This window comes from Crocuta crocuta, unplaced genomic scaffold, assembly GCF_008692635.1.
Source record: "Crocuta crocuta isolate KB4526 unplaced genomic scaffold, BGI_CrCroc_1.0 scaffold176, whole genome shotgun sequence".
Taxonomy (NCBI): domain Eukaryota; kingdom Metazoa; phylum Chordata; class Mammalia; order Carnivora; family Hyaenidae; genus Crocuta; species Crocuta crocuta.
This window is the reverse complement of record NW_027531905.1, coordinates 5,860,443-5,882,829: the sequence shown is the minus strand read 5'-3', so window position 1 is coordinate 5,882,829 and position 22,387 is coordinate 5,860,443. Positions and strand designations below refer to the sequence as shown.

Genomic DNA, 22,387 nt, shown 5'->3' with positions numbered 1-22,387 from the left:
AACAATCTCTTCAGAGGACAGTGTCTGTCAAAATTAAAATACCCAGAAAAAAACTGAAGATTCCCTGGAGGGGAGGTGGGTAGGGGGATGGGCTAGATAGGTGATGGGCTAGGAGGGCACATGTGCTGAGCACAGGTGGTGTTTGCAAGTGTTGAATCACTCACTATCCCGTACACCTGAAACTAATATTACACTGTATGTTAACTAACTGGATTTAAATAAAAATATGAAACTAAATAAATAAAGGAATAAATAAATAACCCAGAAATTCTACTCCTAGGTATCTACCTCATTCTTCCTCAAATGCAAAATAATTTGAAATAAAATAAATATCTAGCAACAGGCTTAAATGAATTAGAATATAGGCACATAATAAGGTATTATGCAGCCAATGACAAGAGTGGGATATTCATTCATTTACGTGTATCCATTTATTTTATTCATGCATTCATTGAGTACCTACCAAGGCTCTAGACACTATCTATCTCCTCTAAAATTGTGTAACAGATAGGGTACTTAGCACTGCTAGTTAAGATACTTATTCTGCTTTGTGATCTCTGTACACGTTATGTTTACTCTCAATGTACTAAAAACTCATTGAGGACAGGAAGTACATTTTGACAGATTGCTTTACCAAACAACTAACATAATATGTTGCAGATAATGAAAGGTCATTATAAATCCAATGAATCAAAGAATATGTGAAAAATTTTTAAATGTTTTGCCCCATCTTGTAACTTATTCAGATTTAATTATTTAAAAGTAATAATGACATTTTTAAAAACCAGAATTACAGGAGTGCATTATGTCAAACTCATCATACAATCAACTACAACACCCTAGGTAGATTAAAATGGATTTGTTTGTTTAACAAAGACTGAGTTTGTCTTCTCAAAGGGTTACTATTTTCTGCATGTTCAAGTTTTGGGGGCAAAATTGGCTTGAAGATTGATGTTCATTATTCAAACCATTTGTAGAAGATATTTTACAGAATTTCCATTTGGAAAAAAGATTCTGTTGCCAACAAAGTACCCAACATTAATCCCCCCAAATCATTTGAAGATTATGAAACACATGGAACAAAATTCTTTTTTAAGTGAAATAATATGGAAGTAATTTTTGGATGCTTTTTTCTCAAAGTACTTCTAACATGTGCTATTGTGTTTTATGTAAAAGAGTAAACTGAGGAACAGGCACTGACCAAGAGCATTTAAAACTTTACATGGCCTCAAAGTACTTCTAACATGTGCTATTCTGTTTTATGTAAAAGAGTAAACTGAGGAACAGGCACTGACCAAGAGCAAGTAAAACTTTACTGCCTGGGTTGCTCAGTCACTTAAGTGTCTGACTGGCTCAGGTCATGATCTCATGGTTTGTCAGTTCGAGCCCTATGGCGGGCTCTGCGCTGGCAGCTCAGAAACTGGGGCCTGCATTGGATTCTCTGTCTCCCTCTTTCTCTCTCTCTGCCTTTTTCCCACTGATGCTCTGTCTCTCTCAAAAATAAAATAAAATTTTTAAGTTAAAAAAAACTTTTCATGGTCTTAATGGCCCTAACGTTTCTCAAATCTCAGGGAACACCATGGTGTGCATTTACTGCAGGGATCCCCATCCATACTTGTTTCTAAATCAGCCTTAACTGACCTCACTGAGGAGAGGATGACAGCGGTACATTCCAGGTAGCCCCTGCCCCTGCCTATGACATTGCCTGGGAATTTGCATTTATTACCATTTAAGACCCTGTATCTTCCTATCAATTTTAAATTCCGCATAACTTAGGAGAAAGTGTAGCAATGGAGGTAACTATCAGCAATTTCTGCAGATACAAATCATTCAAAAGTACCTCAGCTTTTAAAAGCTTAGGAAGTTTATTCAGATAAACCTAACATGATATACATGGTACATTCACAGCTGAGCACAGCTTCAACTTTAACTGCTTATGAAGTTCTATCAGCAAGACTGAAGGTGACAGAAGGAATCCACAACTGATTGTGGCCTCAACATATTCAATAGTAACTCGTAAAACCGTAGCACTTTTCTGGAGCGTTCATCAAGGAAAAAGAGACAAACATATGATAGGAAGCATTCTTTTTCTGTAAGGACTTCCCCTAAAACCTTACTAACTTAATTCATGATCTCCTTACATTCTTTTTAAGTTATGTGAAAACTGTACGCATTTGTTTCATGTACAACTTAAATTACCATTTCGATCTATATTTTGTGTCTTAGAGGCATAAAACAAATAATGCTTGTTGAAACTGATTTGTGATAGTAGAGCATCGCAAACGCCTGGTCGCATGTCGGCACTGAAGCTCCTGGCTCTGTCCCCCTGTACCTGTGTGACCTTGGGCAAGCTGCCTCCCCTTACTGACCTCACATCCCCATTATGAGATGGGGTTAAGAATTATGCCCGTATGGTAAGGTTAACCATACCATCCAATACTCAATAAATACTCACTGCTCTCAGCAGTGTAAGCACTAATTAAGGAAGTGCTTTTGCCTTTTACTACTTTTTGTATCTAATGTATAAATAATGAAGAGAACTTTTGGGAATAAATTTTTGACAAAGAGTTTTTGGTAATAAATGAGTTGATATACTTGAGAGCACATTACACATTGTAAAGTGTTATGTAAATGTAACTATGCTGAAGGTCCCTGAGCTATGGTGGTTTGACTTTACAATTTTTTGACTTTACGATGGTGCAAAAGCGGTACACATTCAGTAGAAAATCGTACTTCGAATTTTGAACGTGGATCTTTTCCTTTTCCCAGGCTAGTGATATGCACTAAAATCCTGTCTCACAATGCTGCGCAGTGACAGCGAGCCACAGCTCCCAGCCGGCCACACGATCGTGAGGGTTTTGCACCCGGACAACCATTCTGTTTTTCACTTTCAGTATGATATTTGATAAATTACAGGAGATATTTGGCACTTTATTAATGAGTAAGAGCTTTGTGTGAGATGATTTTGCCCAAAATGTACGTGTTCTGGTGCACATTCAAGGCAGCCTAGGCTAAGTTAGGACATTGGGTAGTTTAGGTTGTATTAAGGGCATTTTTGATGTATGATATTTTCAAGTTAGGAAGTTAGGAGGTGTTTATAAGATGTAACCCCATCATAAGTCAAGGAAGATCCGTAATGAATATTTGCATTTACAGGAATATGTTTATCAATTTGTAAATGCACTGAACATTTGCTTTATAAAAACAGTGTTCTCTTGACTTTTTCTTAAATATCATCCTCTTTGCTCTCCCCAATATTACAAATTCTTACATATCTGAACTGTGTTAAATTGTAGCACCTCTTTGTGTTCTGAGAGAGTAGCTGAAGCACAGAAATGATTTTGCACCTGAGTTGTAAAGTTTTAGGTAAATCCCTACTTAACAAGCCAAACTGCCAAGTTCCGGTTTATTTTTTAGGGCTTCCTAAGATAGGACTTCTGGGTTACAGGACAGCATAAACTTCATCTCGGAGAAAACTGAAATTTAAAATTTTTAAAAAAAAATTTGTTTTAATGTTTTTTATTTTATTTCTAGGAGACAGAGAGAGACAGCGTGAGCAAGGGAGGGTCAGAGAGAGAGGGAGTCACAGACTGAAACAGGCTCCAGGCTCTGAGCTGGCAGTCAGCATAGAGCCCGACGCGGGGCTCGAACCCACGAACCGCGAGATCATGACCTAAGCGAAAGTCGGAAGCTTAACCGACTAAGCCACCCAGGCGCCCCGAAAACTGAAATTTTAAACCGAACTCAACAACTTATTAATTGGACGAGTTATTTAAACTTTCTAAGCCCAAATTTCACTATCTGCAAAATTCCAAGCCCGTGGATTATTGTCAGTCAACAAACACTCATTATCTGCTCATCCAGACACTTTCAGGGCCTCCCAGTCAGGGAATAAGGCAAAGTCCCTGCTCTCATAGTTTACAGGAGAAGGACACAACAAGAAGGAAAAATAAACAAACAAGATGCTTTCAAATAGGGATAAGTGCTAAGAGGCAAATAAAACAATAAGATAGGATAAGGAGCAGGAAGCAGATGGGACACTGTGGGATGTTCTGGAACATTTCACGGAGCACTTACATTCTGAGCATGTGACAATCGGGCCAGAGGGGAGGATGCCCAGGGCGAGGATCCAGATAGAAGAAACAGCATATGCAAATGCTGAGATGAGAAAAACTCTGGTGTAGATTAGAAAGAGGAGGAAGGCGGTGTGGGCGGAGCAGCAGAGGTGGGTGAGGAAGGAAGGAAAGGTAGATAAAGGAGAGGAGGCTCAGGTGATAAAGGGCTTTCTTTTTTTTTTTAAATTTTTTAAGGTTTTTATTTATTTCTAGGAGAGAGAGAGAGAGACAGCGTGAGCAGGGGAGGGTCAGAGAGAGAGGGAGTCACAGACTGAAACAGGCTCCAGGCTCTGAGCTGGCAGTCAGCACAGAGCCCGACGCGGGGCTCGAACCCACGAACCGCGAGATCATGACCTAAGCGAAAGCTGGACGCTTAACTGACTAAGCCACCCAGGCGCCCCATGATAAAGGGCTTTCTAAGCCATGGTAAGGAATACGAATTTCAAGCGCAGTGGAGAGTAGGTAAGTGAGATGATTTGATGTGCATTTTACGATCGTTCTAACTGCTGTGTCGGGAATGGATGGCAGCCAGACGGGGGTGAGGGATTCAGTAGGAACATGCTTCTGTAGTCCATGTCACATGATGGTGAATGTGGACCGGGGTGTCATGCAAGGAAAAGAAAAAAAGACATATTTTGGAAATGGAGCCAGTGGAACCTATTGTGTGTAATGGGAGTGAACAACATAGAAAAATCAAATGTGACCCCTAAGGTTTTAAAAGAGTACTCACTGTAAAATAGTTATCCTTTAGAGTAGGGCAAAAATCTGTCTCTTGCAGCTGCCACATATTAGTTATAACCCTATCCCTGTAAAAGAAGTTCATTATCACCTTCAAATGTCAAAAGATTCTTACGTTCTCCTTCAGATTTCTCCTCTTTGACTAAATAGTTCAAATGTTTGCAATCACCATTCAAGTCAGTTGCGGTTAGATCACTTCACTCCTGTGGGTGCTCACTTCTGAACACCTTTCACTGGGAGTATGTTTTTCTATGAACAGCATCCATGCCCAGGCAAAAAGAGATGTGGTCTCACCATCACAAAGCAGGCTTCGCTGTCTACCTTCATCCTAGACAGTAGTTTTTTATCAATGTCTTTGTGATTGGCCCTTCATAATCATTGTCCCTCAAAGTCTAAGCGGAGAAATAAGGCGAGGATGTAGAATGAGATAAACTATGATCAAATAAAGACCACAGAAAAGCGTGAGTGGTCAAAGGGGGACAAGTTTAGCTCTAGACAGGGGAGTTAAGAATAGCTTTTATGGAGAAACTGGAACAAAACATGTTGAATAACGGGAAAGATGCCGACAGGCAGCAGTGATGGAAACTGGAGGGGAAAAGAAAAAGAACCAGATAGAAACACAGAAGGTAAGTTACAGCCTGAGCAAGGCTAGGGCCTAACTGTTGAATCTGCTGTCCCGTGAGCTGTGTGGGTGCCGGCGGGCAAGGCAGTAAGAAAGGTAAGGTCGGGCTGTGCTCCAGAGACCATGAACGTTACAGGAAGAAATCTGTGCACACGGGCGCCTGCGTGCCTCAGTCAGGTAAGCGTCCGACTCTTGGTTTCGGCTCAGGTTATGATCTCATGGTTCATGTGACCGAGCCCGGAATCGGGCTCCGTGCTGACAGCATGGAACCTGCTGAGAGATTCTCTTTCTCTCCCTCTCACTCTGCCCCTTCCCTCCCTCAAAATAAATAAATAATTTTTTTTAAAAAAAGGAAAGAAATCTGTTCTCAGTTTGTCAGAGAAAGCGATGGTGCTGAAGGCTGGGGACTTTGTTGTTCATGTTTATAAACCCACAGAGAGAAGTTCACTTCAAGAGGATTACTCTGGTAGCAGATTTATTTAAGTAAAGAAAGACAGGAGAGAACACTGCATTGCTACAGTGGTCCAGGAAGGAAGTCATGAGGGTTAAACAGAGCTTTAATGAAGGGAATGAAGGACAGTTACAAATGCAGAGGGACAGTAGGGACAAAATTTCTAGGGCTTCGTAACTGCTCGAGTGGAAAGGACAAATGAGGAAGAGAGGGAAAACATGCCTTCTCACAAAGATAAACTGAGATTTTACACAAAAGCACCACCCTTCCACACCTACCTTGATAACAGACTTAGGTAAAATTAATTTTTAGACTCCCTATCACCCATGTCTTTATAGCATACAAAAAGTCACTAAAATATTCTGTTAAATCATAAGGTTCAAGCCAGTAGAGGATTGATAGAAAATGCAATCTTATAACTTAGAAAGAAAAGATATCTTCAGACTCATATGGTGCTGGTGACTATTTTAAATACCCAAAACTGGCCCACCCTGCTCTCCAAGAACTGGTTTGACAGCACAAGAAATACCACTGATGTCAGAGCTCAGATGGAAAGCAACGCACGGCGTGTCATTATGGTTCAAGTTCCTCATCTCAATCTTTTTTAAGTGTATTTACTTATGGGGGGGAGGGGGCGCAGAGCCAAAGGGAGAGAGAGAGAATCACAGGCAGGCTCTGTGCTGTCTGCACAGAGCCTGACTTGGGGCTCAATCTCAGGAACCATGAGGTCACGACCTGAGCTGAAACCAAGAGTTAGACGCTCAACCGACCGAGCCACCAGGCGCCCCTCTTCATCTCAATTTTTAAGTGTTATGAACAGCACACTTTCTATTCTGTGTAGGGCCAACTGGTATTTTTCCTCCATTGCATTTGCTAAATACTGAGGGAGGAAGAGGAGGAGGACAAGATGGACGAGAAGAAAAAGAAGGAGTTGGGAGAGGAGGGGGACACAGAGAGAAAGAAGGAAGAAGACAGGCTGCCTTAACATGTAAAAGGCAGATTTATACTTGGCAGCTAAGACCATGTATTCCTATGTTAAAAAAAAAAAAAGCATAATCTTATTGCTTTGCTTTTCCTTTGGATTTTATCTTATAATGGCTAGTATATTTCCCAGATGATTTCATCCAAATAAAAATGCTTTTAGTAATGGTTCATTATAGCCTAAAAAGTATATCATTAAAAATTCAGAAGTTATACTAAAGTATGAACAACAGAACCAGATTCACCTATAATTTCATCACTCAGATCATCAATGTTAATATTTTGTTTATAGCCTTCTGGACATTTTGTTATGTGTGTCTTTTTAAAGTAAGAATTAGGGTCTTTTTTGGGTCATTTTAACCACAATACATATTGTGGCCTCTTCCCTCATTTCTTCCCTTCTGTTCTTGAAGGTTCATTCCTTGAATCTTTAGGAAGAGCAGAGCAAAGTTGAGTGTCTGTGCTGAGCAAGAAGGGCACACAGACAGGATGTGATCCAGAGCTTCGGAGCCCAAAAGAAGCAGAAGGTGCGTATGTAGGAGGCTGCCGGGGGTGGAGAATTAGAATGTGGAGGAGTGAGGAGCGTGTCAATGACCGGGGACGGCCTGGCACGGGGTATCAGGGGTGATGAGTGTGTGACCATGTGAAGGAGTGACCAGCACAGTCAGAGGCCATGCTGGTGGAAAGAAGGTCTGTCGGCAGCTCGAGGTAGACTGTGGGAGCCCACGGGAGGTAAGGAGGGAGCCCTGCTTCATAGGGGGGGCATCAAAGGCCAGGCTGCCAGGGGACACACCTGTGGGGGGTCTGGCCTCACGTGTGGTACCTATGCCCAAGGAGGCCGTGAGGAGGGAGGATGTGTGTGGAGGGGGGCTCCTGGGTGTTGAAGCATTACACGTATCCATTATTCGAGGAGAGCCACCATCCTTACGAAAGGAAGTTTTAAATCCAATAAGAGTAAAGCTCTCTATTTATTATACATTTTTATAGCCCTCAATATAGTATTACACTATTTTCTTGTGTTTCTCGTTAACTTTTGTCTTAAGTATTTAATATTTTTATTGCTATTGTGAATAATGTGTTTTACACAGTGCAGTCTGTTCCTTTTTGGCATATAGAAAATCTATCGAGTTTAATATTTACTTACAATAAACAACTGAGATGAAGTCTATTAGTTCCTTAGTTCTAATATTTTTAAACTGATCCTCTTAGGTTATCTTAGGTTACTTATTCAAATTAAAACCGATCAGTCATTAAATCTTGTTAATATACAGTCAGTTGGGCCAATGTGCAGATGGAGGAAAGACAAAATTTAGATGGTCATTAATTAGTAAATCATTTATTTGTTTATCAAGTACTTACACATACTATAACTAACCCTAGCCAAGTTACCTAATCTAGAAAATTCTATTTTTCTCAATTGTAAAATGTAAATAAACAAAGAACCTATACAGGCATTAAATGAGAACAATGCAAGTAAACTGCTTAGTAATGCACAAGGCGAGTGCTCAAGAAATGTCAGAGGTGATTGCATACCCTGTAGGCTGCCCTTCCCAATGTCTGCAGAACCACCACTAGTTGAGAGAATGGTCAAGCTCAACTGTTTCTTTTAAATCCAGTATTTGGAAGGAAGGAAGGAAGGAAGGAAGGAAGGAAGGAAGGAAGGAAGGAAGGAAGGAGGGAAGGAAGGAAGGAAAGAAGGAAGGAAGGAAATAGAAATTTATGAGAAACTCTGAAATCAACTAACCTTCCCTTAGCTGTAATCCTCTTACCTTCCATTACATTTGCAGTTTCTGAAGGCTTCTACATACAACAGACCCTTAGTAAATACTGATGGATTTCAAACAACATTGGAAAACTAAAAAAAAAAAACCTTAAAAGGTCCCACTGCCCTATGAAGGTATTAATATGTCAGGCCACTTAACGGACGAGACAAGTCCATAATGAAATCTGAGGTAATGAACTAAACTCATTCCCGCAAAATCTTACTGAGCTATATTAAAGTGTCATATACAATATTAAAATTTAAGTTTAGAAATACAAGAATTAAAAATAAATAAATTTTGAAATTTTGAAAAAAAAAAAAAAGAATTATATTCCCCTCCCCCAAAGCGTGCAACATTCAGACTCGTTTGCTGGTCATTGCCCTTCACCATACCTGCTTTCTTATTAAGTTGCAAACTGTAAAGCCCCTTGTATCGCCTACTAGCCAAAAGCCCAATTTCTTTAACGAAGTGTAAAAACACGTAAAACCTGACATTCTGACTTACCCACTTCAGCCAAAGTTCTGATACAAGACTCCACGGAGGATTTCTGTGCTGGGTTTGGCCAGGTGCAATTGTAAATCCTGAAGGCAGATTGCAGCAGCTGAATAAAAACTGGCTGATGTGTCTGAAAGCAGAAAGTACGCAAATAGACCACTGCACCATTAAGGCTCCTGACACGGATGTATGCATTATCAAAGACGTGCATCAAAATAAACTCCAATCCGCTCTTTTGGAGTGTCAGTGCCATTTAAAGGACATCTCATTCAACAAATACTTATAATATACCCATCTCGTGACAGGCCCTGTCCAGACACTATAGAAAATCAATGATTTGCATTTTAACTACATTCTTAATGAGAAAGAAATTGGCATTTTTGGAAGCCAATGACATGAATTTAAGTATTTTCTTTAATAATCTCTGGTTTATTTCCAAGTATAAATAGAGCAGGTGTTCTGGGTTCGTTTGTTTGACTGACTATATATTTTGGTTTCATGTGATGTGAAAGTACAAGAGATATGACCTACAGAAACAATTTCATATGATTCTAATAGTTTCAACATTTGCCCTACGGAAAGTATGATTGAAATAGTATTTAAAAAAAATTTTTTAATGTTTATTTGTTTTTGAGAGAGCAAGAGAGACAGATCATGAGCAGAGGAGGGTCAGAGAGTGAGGGAGACACAGGCTCTGACATAGACTCCAGGCTCTGATCTGTCAGCACAGAGCCTGACGTGGGGCTAGAACTCACAAACCGGGAGATCAGGACCTGAGCTGAAGTCGGACGCTTAACTAAATGAGACACCCAGCACCCCTGAAATGGTATTTTTATAAGAGTAATACACAATCAATGTAGAATATGTGGAAACCACAGAAATGAAAATCACCAATAATCCTACCATGTAGAGATAATCAGTATCAACATTTTGAAGCTATCTACGCCCTGAATTTTTCTGTATATACGTGCACATATATTCTTCAGACACTCTGATTTGGATGATTCTATAATGTAATTCTGGGGCCTGTTTCACTTCATATTACTTTATAATCATTTTCCTTAGTCATAAATATTTCTTTTAAAACACGATTTCCTGGGGCGCCTGGGTGGCTCAGTCGGTTAGGCGGCCGACTTCGTCTCAGGTCAATGATCTCCCAGTCTCTGAGTTTGAGCCCCGCATCGGGCTCTCTGCTGCCAGNTAATAGGCCACCCAACAGACACACTATAATTTATTTAGCCAGTCTTCTATGCATAGACATTTAAGGTTGATACCAATTTTTAAGTATTATACATACTTGAATGAAAATCTTAGTATATAAATTTCTGCTAATAATTTGAGGATAAATTACTAAAGTGGCATTATTGAGTCAGAATGCCTATCCATTTAAAGAATCATTTATTACACTATTTGGCAAACAGCCAATATACTGATATGAACCTTCCTACTACGCTTAGAAAGAGAACAGGAACAATTCATTTTGATGATGGAAGATGGGACCTTTTTATTTAAAATAAACCTTGGTAAACTCAGAAAGGGGCATAATGATAAATAACGGGAGAGAAAAATAACTTCCAGAAGCGTAAGAAACAACTTCCTGGTCAGATTAAACTTTTTTCCTAGTCAAACAAGGGAAGTAAAGTGTGTGACAGAACACTCTTGTATTTGTTTACATTACCTGGAGGCTTGTACTATTGTCTGAAAATGGGGAATTAAAGAAGCCGCTCACAATGTTCATTATGGACTCAGTCACACACTTCTCCAAGAAGGTGTCTGCGTGCTTCCTGTCTGTGGTTGTGTTGCAAACCTGGAGAGAAAAACAGAACAACTCACTCTGTTCTAGCACATCTTTGAAATACGAATACCAGAATCTTCTAAAAATTGTCCAGAAGTAGTTATTTATAACATTCTTCTGCTTTTGAAAGTTGCTCTAAATAGACACATTTCTACCTAAAATCTATTAAAATTTTCTGCTCCTTTAAGTTTGGTTGTCATTTCATCCTTGGACCAGAATTCTTTCATAGACCCCAGCTCCATTCTCCTGCTCTGCTCCTCCACACCCTTGCAGCCTTCACCCTCTGTCCCCAGGCTTGGCTTTCCTGGAAGACACCCTTCAACCCAATGTGAGCGAATCAAAGAGGAAACAGTCATTATAAGAAAGGGGTGAATGTGATTAATGGGGGTTTATATCTCTACATATTTTCACTTCTAATACCTGGCCCCAATAGGAGATGCCAAGAGAAAATATTTGGCAAGGAAAATAGAAAGCTGAAAGAAGATAAAACTCCTTCCAACACTTTGACCTTTTCATCCATAGATTAACTGGGAAGCATGGAAGTGTGCCTTTGTATGTTTCCTTCTTTGAGTAGGCTAAGCAAGAAGAGATAATACTCACACTAAGCATAAATCAGAAAAGAACACAGGCCTGGTTTCTGCCCTGCTCTTCCTATGTGATTAAATGAGGCAGAAATTGCTCATTTTGTAAAACAAAATACAAATTTCCAAGTATGGCAGGGGAGACAAATTGCAAAAGCGAAGATACGTGATTAAAAACTAAGAAAAAAAGCTGGGCAACAAAAAGAAACTTTGAAGATAAAAAGAAGAAAAAAGCGGGAGGGGGAGGGTATAGGGTGTGAGAACCTGAGGCAGAGTAACAGCGTTTAAATATTCACAAAGTGATGGTGGGGAAATATGGCGGCCTGATGTCCAGATGTTCTTAGACAATCCAAATTTCTACATCATCTTTTTCTTTTCAGTAAGGTGATTAATCAAAAGAATAAGTAAGTATAATTTAATTTGATATTGCTTTAGAACCTGTCATACAAATAAGTTCACAAAACAGAACAATTCCCTTATCAAATATGTGTCCCAGTGTTTTAGTTTAGAAAATAACAGCATTTGCCGAGCGGAAGTAACAGGAAGGGCATAGGGATTGTTTTCCTTCTAAGTCCCTTCCTATCAGGGTACTTCATTTTTTCCTCATCTATTAAGTGGTAACTACCTGACAGGGCTGCACTAGAACTAACTCACAGCTACTGCAGAGAACAGTGCAATTAAAGGAAATAAATTACGTCAAATTATATAATCTTTTGGTTAGTGTTCCAGCATAGAACATAATACCTGGCATAAACAACGTGTTCAATAAATATTTGGGAAATGAATGGATCAATTAATTTTAAAAATTTAAAGAATAAGAGAGAATAAAAAGATTCTTATGCTGTTTCGAGTTAACATTGGGTTAGGCTAATTTGTGGAACATCAGAACTAAAACTGAATGTGATCCCAGAACTAATATAAAATTAGTTTTCCCATGATGAATATGCGGCAGGATTTATTTTGTTTAGTATCTTCCCAGTGCTGGCTTTTATACTGAAATTTTCTGATTTGTAAGATAAAAAATATATTAAAGTTGAAGAGGTAGCAGACCAATTCTCCCATTAACAGCCCAAATAACCTTCTTCCACATCCAGTGACATTTCACACAATAGTGTGGGGCTCTCCAGGGCTATTATAGTATCGCAATGAATTGCCTGCAAGTGGACATTTGCTAAAGAGCCTCTCAGAAATTTGCTTTAGCCCATGGATTAGTAAAAGTAATCTATTTCTACATAAAGACTTTCCTCAAAATCCTGGGTAATGAAAAGTCTGGGTTTACAGACTGGAATCTATTCGTCAATTCATTCAAACAAGAGATTCGAATAATTTTTCAAGATCTTTCTTCTGTCCCATATGAATAATAACATTTTTGTACCTCTAGAGCCTTGCATCCTACATTGTAATATCATGGATAGTCGAAAGATGCAAGAAGTCACCTTTCTCACTAAAATTCTTTAAAACTTTCCAGGGAAAAAAAAGAGCCCAAAATATAACAGTGTTTCTCTATCTTTTTATTTATTTTTACTGCCTCATTCCTTTTGGAAGAAAGATTGAAATGATTCAAAAAATGATATCACAGTAAATTAGCTTTTATGTGTAATTCATTTATCTTCAGTTTCAATCTATTGGCACATATTACTCACATACCATTATTTCCTATAAAGCACACCCCATACCATTTTTGAAACACTTATTTTAAAACGTTATATTTATTCCGTCATTTTAATCCACCATCATGCTTTAATCCATTTTGGGAATAAACTGAGTATACATACCCCAAAATACAAATCCTTTTCTTATTTTCTTGGTATTGCTTCTTGCTAGTCTTTTGTGTGATTCCCCCCATTTTTTTTGCAACCATAAAGAAGTGTGCAACATTATTATTTTTACTTTCAGATTCTTGGGGTATATTCCACCAAAAGAGGAATCGCCAGATCAGGATATAGAGGTCATTTTTGTACTGTTCCTGGGCTGACCCTCTAAAATAATGAATTTGCAATGCTATCAACACCCTTTTTGTGGATACACGAGGTGTCCCCTTGTTAGTACCAACCAGCTCTTGTGTTCAGGCTCCTCTCGGCCTCAGCTGACATGGGGCACTAGCAGGAGAACACAGTGGAAGAGGAGGAAGTCAGGTGCCTATCAGGCCTCTGCCTCTAACCCCATCTCCGTCTCGTCTCCTCGCAGAGACTTCCGCAAAGTCTGCATCTCTGGGGACGGCCCCATTGAGCCCTTCTGTAGTGTCTCCAGTAACAATGCACTGCCCTTGCCCCTCCAGGCCCGGGGGGCAAACAGCTTTGCATTGTTCCCAATTCCTGGGTGCCCCCCTGGGCCTTCTCCGTCCCTTACACACTGCCCACATCTCCTGGAGTATGCCATCTAGTTCCTGCTAAAACTGGCTGTTCTACCTGCAAAGTATCATTATTTTTGCCCATTTATGACACCTAAAAGTTATTTTGTGTTTCTGACGTTGCTCATGAGTCTTGGCCTTTTCCATGCCATCATTTCGTGCCTATTTTGTCATGTACAGAATATTTCAAATCCTCTCACCACTTTAAATAAGACCTGGATAATGACTGATACAATATGTGTCATTTTAACATATTTTTCATAATAAGCTCTTTTTGATTGTCATTTCACATATATTTTCATATTCTGATTTTTTATTTAGAATGTTCATTCCATTACATCTCATTGTGTCAAATCATTCTTAGAATTCTGAGCATTTTTTTAGATCATTTCTATTTATTTAATATAAAGAAGGAAAAAGCTCCCTTCCACAAAAGAAAAGGATATTCTATACATTTTGTTCTAGTTTTTGCTGGAGTCTTTCTCCACCCCTGTATACATCTTGACCCCCATTTAACTTTTTATGCTATCTGGGAGTTTGCTGTTGTAGTGACCTGACTTATGGATTCTGATCAGTTTTGATATTGATATCCAACTGTCCTCCAAACACTTACTGAATAGCAATTTCTTGTCTCACTCTTAGGTTGCTGGAGGTTTGTCTGATAGCATGTCACTAATTACTATTTAATTATCTCTGGTATATTCCATGTGTCATTATTTTAAAATATTTGCAAAATACTATAAAATGTTAAAGCAATCTCAAACTCCATGTATTATTATTTTTCAAGTCCTTTGTTTAAAGTATTAAACTATTATTATTTAAATGGAAGCTAAATATGGGAGTAGGAGTTAGAACAGTGAACCCAACAAAACAAAGTCCCTAATCTAGGAGAGCCCTTATTCTAATTAAGAAAGATACAAAATAGACAAACTAATAAACACATAATATAATGGCAAAACAGAGCAGAAAGAAGACTCTAGAGAAAAATACAGAAGGGCAGGCTGTACCGGGAGGAGTACAGCACCTTTTTCATGCTACAGAAGGAATGGGTATAATTGAGGATCACTATTTTATATAATTTGCTTGGGGAACCTCTCTGGATAAGGTGACATTTTAATAAAAAACCGAGGGGAGGGAGGAAACAGTCCTGGAGGCTTCTGGGGGGAAGAGCAAGTGAAAATCTATCTTCACCAGTAGAATATAAGTCCCTGGACACCGGAAACTAGTCTGACTTGCTCACCATGCAAGGTCCTCAGCACACAATAGGTATAAAACCATCTGCCAAAAAACAAAGATTAAACAACATTTCTAGACATAATTATGTTCAACCTTTCTCTCCTTGCATATGTAATGTCGCTTCTCCCTTCAGCTCGAAAAGTGACCCCTATTCCTCCAAAGGTGATGGACGGGGTAAATACGTGACCACAGGCTAGAGCAGCACTGTCCAGCAGCACCTTCGGCAATGATGGATCTGTTTCTGTGACCTCCCACGCACGTGCTTACTGGGCACCTGAAAGGTGGCTGGTGCTATTGAGGAAGGGGATTTTCCATCTGATTTAATTTTACCTAATTAAAATTTAATTTTAGGTGTGGCAAGTTGCTACCCAATAGGAGAAGGCTGCTCTAGTGCCAGTGACATAATTGTGATCACACAGACCAAAAGCACAAGTCCTAAGGATCATTTTTGTATTCCCCATGCAGAGTAAACATGCTCCTCTATATAACTGGGATGACAGCACATTTTTATTTACATTTGCATTCCTTCATTCATGAGCCCCAAACTTCCAAGCATTTGCTTTTTACACCTCCTTTTTAGGTGAGGCATCGGTTCGTACACTCAGTTGGCTTTTTCAGAATTCTAAAGTCATTTTTAAAAAATGTAATATTTTTCTTAATATCAGTATGTATTCATTGTAGGAACCCTGAAAATATATAGAAAAGCACAAAATGGAAAGAAAAAATTATCCATAAAACAAAAATCTAGAAAAAAACATGGATAACCTCTTAGAATCCTTTCTTCTAATTCTTGTGTTCTACCATGTATATTTTACATAACTGAGATTATTCTAGATAACCAGCTTTGTGTTGTCCTTATTATACTCCTCATTCAACCATGAGAACCTTCCCACATTATTAAAACTCCTCAAAAAATAACCTCAATGACTCTGTAACATCAATCTTATAGATATATCATAATTTATTGAACTATTTCTCTATTATTAAATTTTGAAACTATTTCCTACTGTATATTATTATAAAAGCATGTTGAACTTCTTTGACCATAAATCCTTGATATCATTTCTAATTATTTCCTGAGGACAGATTCTTGGAAGGTAAGTTATTTGACACATTAAAAAGGTATGAAGGTTTCTTTTAATCTATTACCAAAATGCTTTTCAGAAAGACAGCATAAATTTACATTCTCATCAAGAAAGTATGTGAACCAACATTTAATATTATCTCTTTACTTTTATCTTTTTGCCCTTACAATTTGATAGTTAGAAACTGGATATCATTTTTCTGTGTATTTTTAGAAAATTATTAGAGTTGACTATTGTTTCAGGGGTTTACTTATATTTCCTCCCCTATAAATCATGAACGTCTCGGTCTTATCCATTTCGTTATTAAATTTTGAGTGCTTTTCTTACCTATACATAAAAGTTCTTTATGTAAAGATTACTTGTCTTTTTAAAAACATTAAGTAACTTTTTCTATTTTGATTTTTTTTATTTCTATGTGTGATGTTTTTATGTCCTTAAATTGGAAATTTTCAAATAGCAAAAAGTCTATTATTATCCTTAGCTCTTCTCATTGACTGCTTTTATGCTTAAAAAGAACTTTCTCATCTAAAGACAGATAAATATCCACCTATATTGCCATCCATTTTTATTGTTCCACATTTGTATCTAAAATCTTAATCTAATTGCAGTTTGTGCTATTATATGATTTAGGTTAGGAGCAGGGTTCATTTTACCCCAAATTACCAGTGTCCTCAAATGTCATTTTGATTTAGTTCAAATCAATGATTTTTGTTGAATGCCTATTCATGACAAGAATGTCCTATCTACCTGGGATCTATCAATGCATTAAATATATAAGAATCACTACCTTAATGGAGCTTATATTATTACTTTAATAATCCAGGGGTAAGCATACTAGAGCCCATGGGGCAAATCTAGCCATATCCATTCATTTATATATTGTCTGTGGCTTCTTTCCCTTTAGTAATTGCTATAACCGCTGTGATAATGGCCTGAAAAGCTGAAATATTAACTACCTTGCCATTTACAGAAAAAGTTTGCTCATCCCTGAAAATAACTAATCACTCCCTTACTCTTGGGCAGCAATTTCTTTATTATATATTAATATTGTACATACGTAAAAACTCTGTTTATGCCTATTTATTTCATTCCATTGATACATCCACTTAATTCTATGCTAAGACTAAACTCACTTTGTTTTCCAGTTCACTTCTTTAATATTTTTCACCTCAGTGGACATCTATTTATTTATGTCACAGGTACATACTGAGTATCTACTATGTGTGAGACCCTGTTCTAGGTCAGGTGTGTAGCAATGAACCAAACAAAGACTTTGTTGGTCTTTGTTCAGTAGAAACAAAGACAAATGCACATAAAAATGTCATGTGGGGATAAGTTCTTTGAAGAAAACTGGGGCACGTGAAGAGGGGAGGAGAGGGAAGGAGTTGCTACACAGAGGGTACTGAATAAAGGGCTCTTGGAAGACTTTAAGTAGGAACATGAAAGAGATCTTGAGGATACCTGGAAAACCAGTGCATCCCAGGCAGATGTAAAGGTGTTTAGCATATCTGAGGAACAGTAATATGGCCAGTAGATGGAACTGAGAGCTAGCTAGAGGAAATTAAGTGGACACGGGGTAAACAGGGGAGAGGCCAAATCATGTAGATGTTTTACTTTGGGAGGAATCTAAGCAGAGGAGTGACTGAGCCAACATTCTTCTTCTTCTTCTTTTAATCATTATGGCTGCTGTGCAAAGAATAGATGAAAAAAAGAGGGAAAGAGGTGAAGAGGCTACTGCAATAATCCAGATAAGAATTCATGGAACCTGGGAGCAAGGTGGTAGTGACAGAAGTGTTCAGAAGTAGTCGTATGTTGAATATTTTAGAGTTTGTAGAATTTGCTAAAGGAATGGACTTAGAGTATAAGAAAACAAAATTTACAGGTAACACCAAGGTTTTTTGCTCAAATGCGTAGAATGAATAACGGAATTGCCATTTAATGAGATACAAAAGACTTGAGAAAAAATTAATTTTTAGTGGGACATAAGAGTAAATGAGGAGCTTGAGGTCATATTGCCAAGTGGAGATGTCATACGGGCAGTTGGATATATGAGACTAGACATCAGGAGAAAGATCCGAATGTCAATCAGCCTGGTATTAAAGACAAGAATGGTGACACCAGCAAGCAAGTGATTGTAAGTCCAAGGTTTGAGTCTGGCACATTCCAATATTTAGAAGCTGGAGAGATTCAGAGGAAAGAGCAAAAAAAAAAAAAAAAAAAAAAAAANCTGTGTTTCCCTCTCTCTTTGCCCCTCCCCCATTCACACACTTTCTCTCTCTCTCTCTCAAAACACACACATGCACACACACACACACACACACACACACACACACACACACGGTACCTTGAGCCAAATGCTCTCTCAAAAATAAATAAAAACATCTAAAAATTTTTTTAAAAAAACTTAAGAAAGAGTGGGCAATGAGGATGGGGGCTAAGAGAATGGAAAGGATATACTGGGACCCAAGTGAAGAAGTGTGTCAGGAAGGAACTGATCAACTATGATAAATGCTGTAAATGATCTGAAGAGCAGAAAGTAGGATGCAACACAGGGACCAAACAAGCATAAACAAGAATAGCCAAACAAGTATTCATTCCATGTGGACACCACCGATATAACCTGGCCAGAAAGTTGAGGAGAAAAATAGAATTACAAATGAAGGAAAAGTGCCGCACAAAGGATAAGGTTTATAGAGTCCTTCACTCTTCACTTCCCTGCAATGCTAGCTAATAAGTCCATATAAAAGGAACCCTTTAAAATAAGACTTGTCAATGGCTCCTTTAATTTAAGAAAGTCAAGAAAACTCTAGAATCAAATCATCAAGCAAAGAAAACTTACTCAATTCTATCAAATTAAAGAATTTGGAAAGTGCGGTTCAAAGTGCATATAAATTTCACCTATACTCCTACTTCTGACATATTTGGTAAGCTAAATAAAGGGCAGAAATGGCTCACTATTTGAAAATAAAATACTCCAATTTGTCCTGTTAAGCAGTGATTAATGGAACAATGACATGATACTGTGTTAGGTGCACCTCTAAGTTATCTCTTGGTCTAATTTCATTCTGCCAATTTATCACTTAAGAGTACTGCTGGTCATTAGAAAAATCTTGAAATTGATAGTACAATTGGAAACTTCTTCAAAACAAAAAATACAGTCTGAAGCTAACATTGACCACTGTCCACTCTTCTTCAGGTGCTTTCTAATAATGACCCAAATCCCTGACTCAGCAAAGGAAAGCATTTCTGCCCTATGAATACCAATTTTAGCCAGATTGGAACATAGACCAAAGTGAGCTTCTATTACATGCTCTGAAAGACAGTGGAACAGCTTTTCATGAGTCTAATGCCCTTGCTGCCTGCCTAAATATGGTGTATTTACAGAACACAGATGCTGTCTGTCAGGAAATCAGAATGGGATTAAGTATGTGAAACCGAGCACGGGTTTATTCAAAACAGTCTTTCAGAAAGATTTTCTTACATGGGTCTTAGCAGATAAAAGACAAGGGTGTCAAGAATACAAGAATATGAAAGACACTTATAAAGACTCTTTAGGGGAGCCTGGGTGGCTCAGTCAGTTAAGCATCCAACTCTTTATATGGGCCCAGGTCATGATCCCAGAGTCAAGGAATCTAGCCCCGTGTTAAGTTCCATGCTAAGCATGGAGCCTGCTTAAGATCCTCTCTCTCTCCCCCAGCCCATCTCCACTGTTCTCTCTCTCTCCCTCTCTCTCTGAAATAAAAAAACAAACAAACAAATATTTTTTAAAAAGAAGACTCTTTAGAGAGATTTACCCAAGAGCAAACAAAAAGAAACTGGTAGAAATGACTCAAGAGAAACATGAAGAGAAAGGTGGCAGGTGGTATGAATGCCTCTTCATACTAATATTTCATTTCATTTGCCTTTTAAATAAGATTGTTCTCCAATAAAATAATCTCCAATATAATAATCCCTACTAAAATAATCATCTGCCTCGTGCTGGCTGGACCCTGGCTGAAACACTGAGTTCCAGCCCAAATGTCATACTTTTAAAACACTGACGATTAGAGACAACCCAAAAGCATATTGAAAACAGTAAGGAGCCCAGAGACCATATCAGAAGAGGTACCACTGAAAGACACGAGCTGTCATAACAAATCTGAGGAGATGTTATGGAAAAAGCACTGGATTAGGCCCCAGCAGACTCCCCAGCTCTTGCTCCTAGTGAGGCAACTCACTCTATGCCAGCAAATTAATCTTATTAATTTTAACAATTAAAGTTACACAATAGTGAAACCAGTTGTCTCAAAAAAGAAAAAATAGTGAGAACACTGTTACTTGAAATACACGGGCAGGTACTGAAGACTGTGAACTACATGACTGCCAGTCTCTTCCAACCTTAAGATCCTATGATTCTTTAGGTCCAATTTGCCATATACTTTCCTTCCAGATTACCTCCACCATTTTTCACTGATGTCAATCTGCTGCTCTAGGACTTCATCACTTTTTGGGAACATGTGAATTTAGCCCATCTCTATGTCAAGTCATTATTTTATGTGTCCTGTTTTGCAGGCATGGTTTCTGGCTTTTGCCTATACTGGATGGTCTTCCTCTTGGTCATCCTCAACATTATTTACTCTCAACATTATTATTTAGCGTAGGTATTGAGGAAGCTTGTTCTAATTGCTTTAAAGGCTACATATAACCTTATAATGATAGCAGTGATGTTACCATGATTTGGATGAAATAGATGATGTTACCAGCTCTCTTAGTAAGTGCCACACATGTGCTAAGAGCTTTATACACATTATCATATTGAATCCTCCTGGTAACCCAATGAGGAATGTGTTATTGTATCCATTTTACAAATAAGGAAACTCAGAGTCAGAGAAGTAATTACTTTGCTCAAGGGAACTAAGCTAGGAAGAGGCAGAATCTGGACTTGAACTCTGGTCTCCCTAAGGCCTCTAAAGTACCTACTCTTACACTACTATGTTCTACTGCAGTGGTTCCCAAAGTGTGGTCCCTGGACCAGCAGCTTCAGCATCACCTGGATACTTGTTAAAAATGCAGACTCACATCTGCTCAATCAGGAACTCTGGGGTAGGGCTCAGTAATCTGTGCTTTAACAAACCCTCCAGATGATTCTGATGCTCACTGAAGTTTGAGAACTACTGATCTACTCAAATGGGAATTTGCCTAGAAGGCTACATTCTCCTTATTTAAACATGTTTTGTGTTTGAATTCGAGTATGAAATGGCTTTTTAATTTTTCTTCAAGGGGACAAAGACAGAGCCCGTTTATGGAAAAGTCAGGTTTCCTGTTCCTTCCCTGAAATAGAAAGGCTGATTCTTTGCATTCTTGGTGAGGGGATAAGAGAGCTGCTGTTTTAAAATATAAATAAGAGGAAAACAAGAGGGTAATAAAAACAATGCTTTTTGCAATATAGCTAAGCTGTTGTGGTCAGACATAATGAGTGAATAGACTAAAAAGATCTCAAAACCCCCTTCAAGGCTTTATAACAAATCACATTAATTGTCTACTTGGTCAAAATAGTTAAAAACTTTTCCTAGCAGGCATGCTTTGAAAATAACAAACAAAGAATAGGTATATCTTAGCCTTATGAATACATCGAGGGAAAGGGTGCTTCCAAGGTGGCATAAGCAGCGGCAGTTACCATCAGCTTCTATGGTTTAAAAAATAAAAATCCTTTCAGCTTTGCGGTTCATGCTGCCTAGAATGTGACCTTGGTCTTTTCAAGCTTATCTTTAGTCCATGGCACTGTGCAGCTCTGCAAATCAGTCTGTAATCTCTTTAATACCTTCCTGCACGTGCAGTTTTAAAGCTCAGTCATCGGCATACAAACCATCCTTTACTTCAAGGTCTCTAGAGATACTTGCAGCCGACCAGACACAGGGGCTGTCACAAGGACACAGGGGTAAATATGAGTGGTACGGAAGTCTTGTGTAAAACAAGATGATTTCTCCACAGCTGCTGGCTTACCTGACAAAGGTAATGGGTGGCTTTCCATTCTATAGAAATGAAGTAAAATCAGAACTGCCTTACTCCACACATGCTTGAACATAGTAAGGCTGGCTCATACCATACCACGTCCAAGGTAAAATAAGCACACTTCACCCGCAAACTCTGACTAAGTGAAATAGTTCCTGGACTGGAATAATACATGGTTTATTTT

General features: G+C 38.4%; 1 protein-coding gene across 3 annotated transcripts in view; it reads right to left on the bottom strand.

Moving 5' to 3' along the window:
• Positions 1–22,387, bottom strand: part of ITPR2 (inositol 1,4,5-trisphosphate receptor type 2) — a 490,032-nt gene that overhangs the window by 241,286 nt on the left and 226,359 nt on the right. For all 3 annotated transcript variants that reach the window (XM_077774582.1, XM_077774583.1, XM_077774584.1), the window contains exons 33-34: positions 10,844–10,972; positions 9,175–9,295 (exon numbers count right to left, since the gene is read on the bottom strand). In XM_077774582.1, the coding sequence (XP_077630708.1) occupies positions 9,175–9,295; positions 10,844–10,972 (250 nt within the window). The remainder of the gene's footprint in view (positions 1–9,174; positions 9,296–10,843; positions 10,973–22,387) is intronic.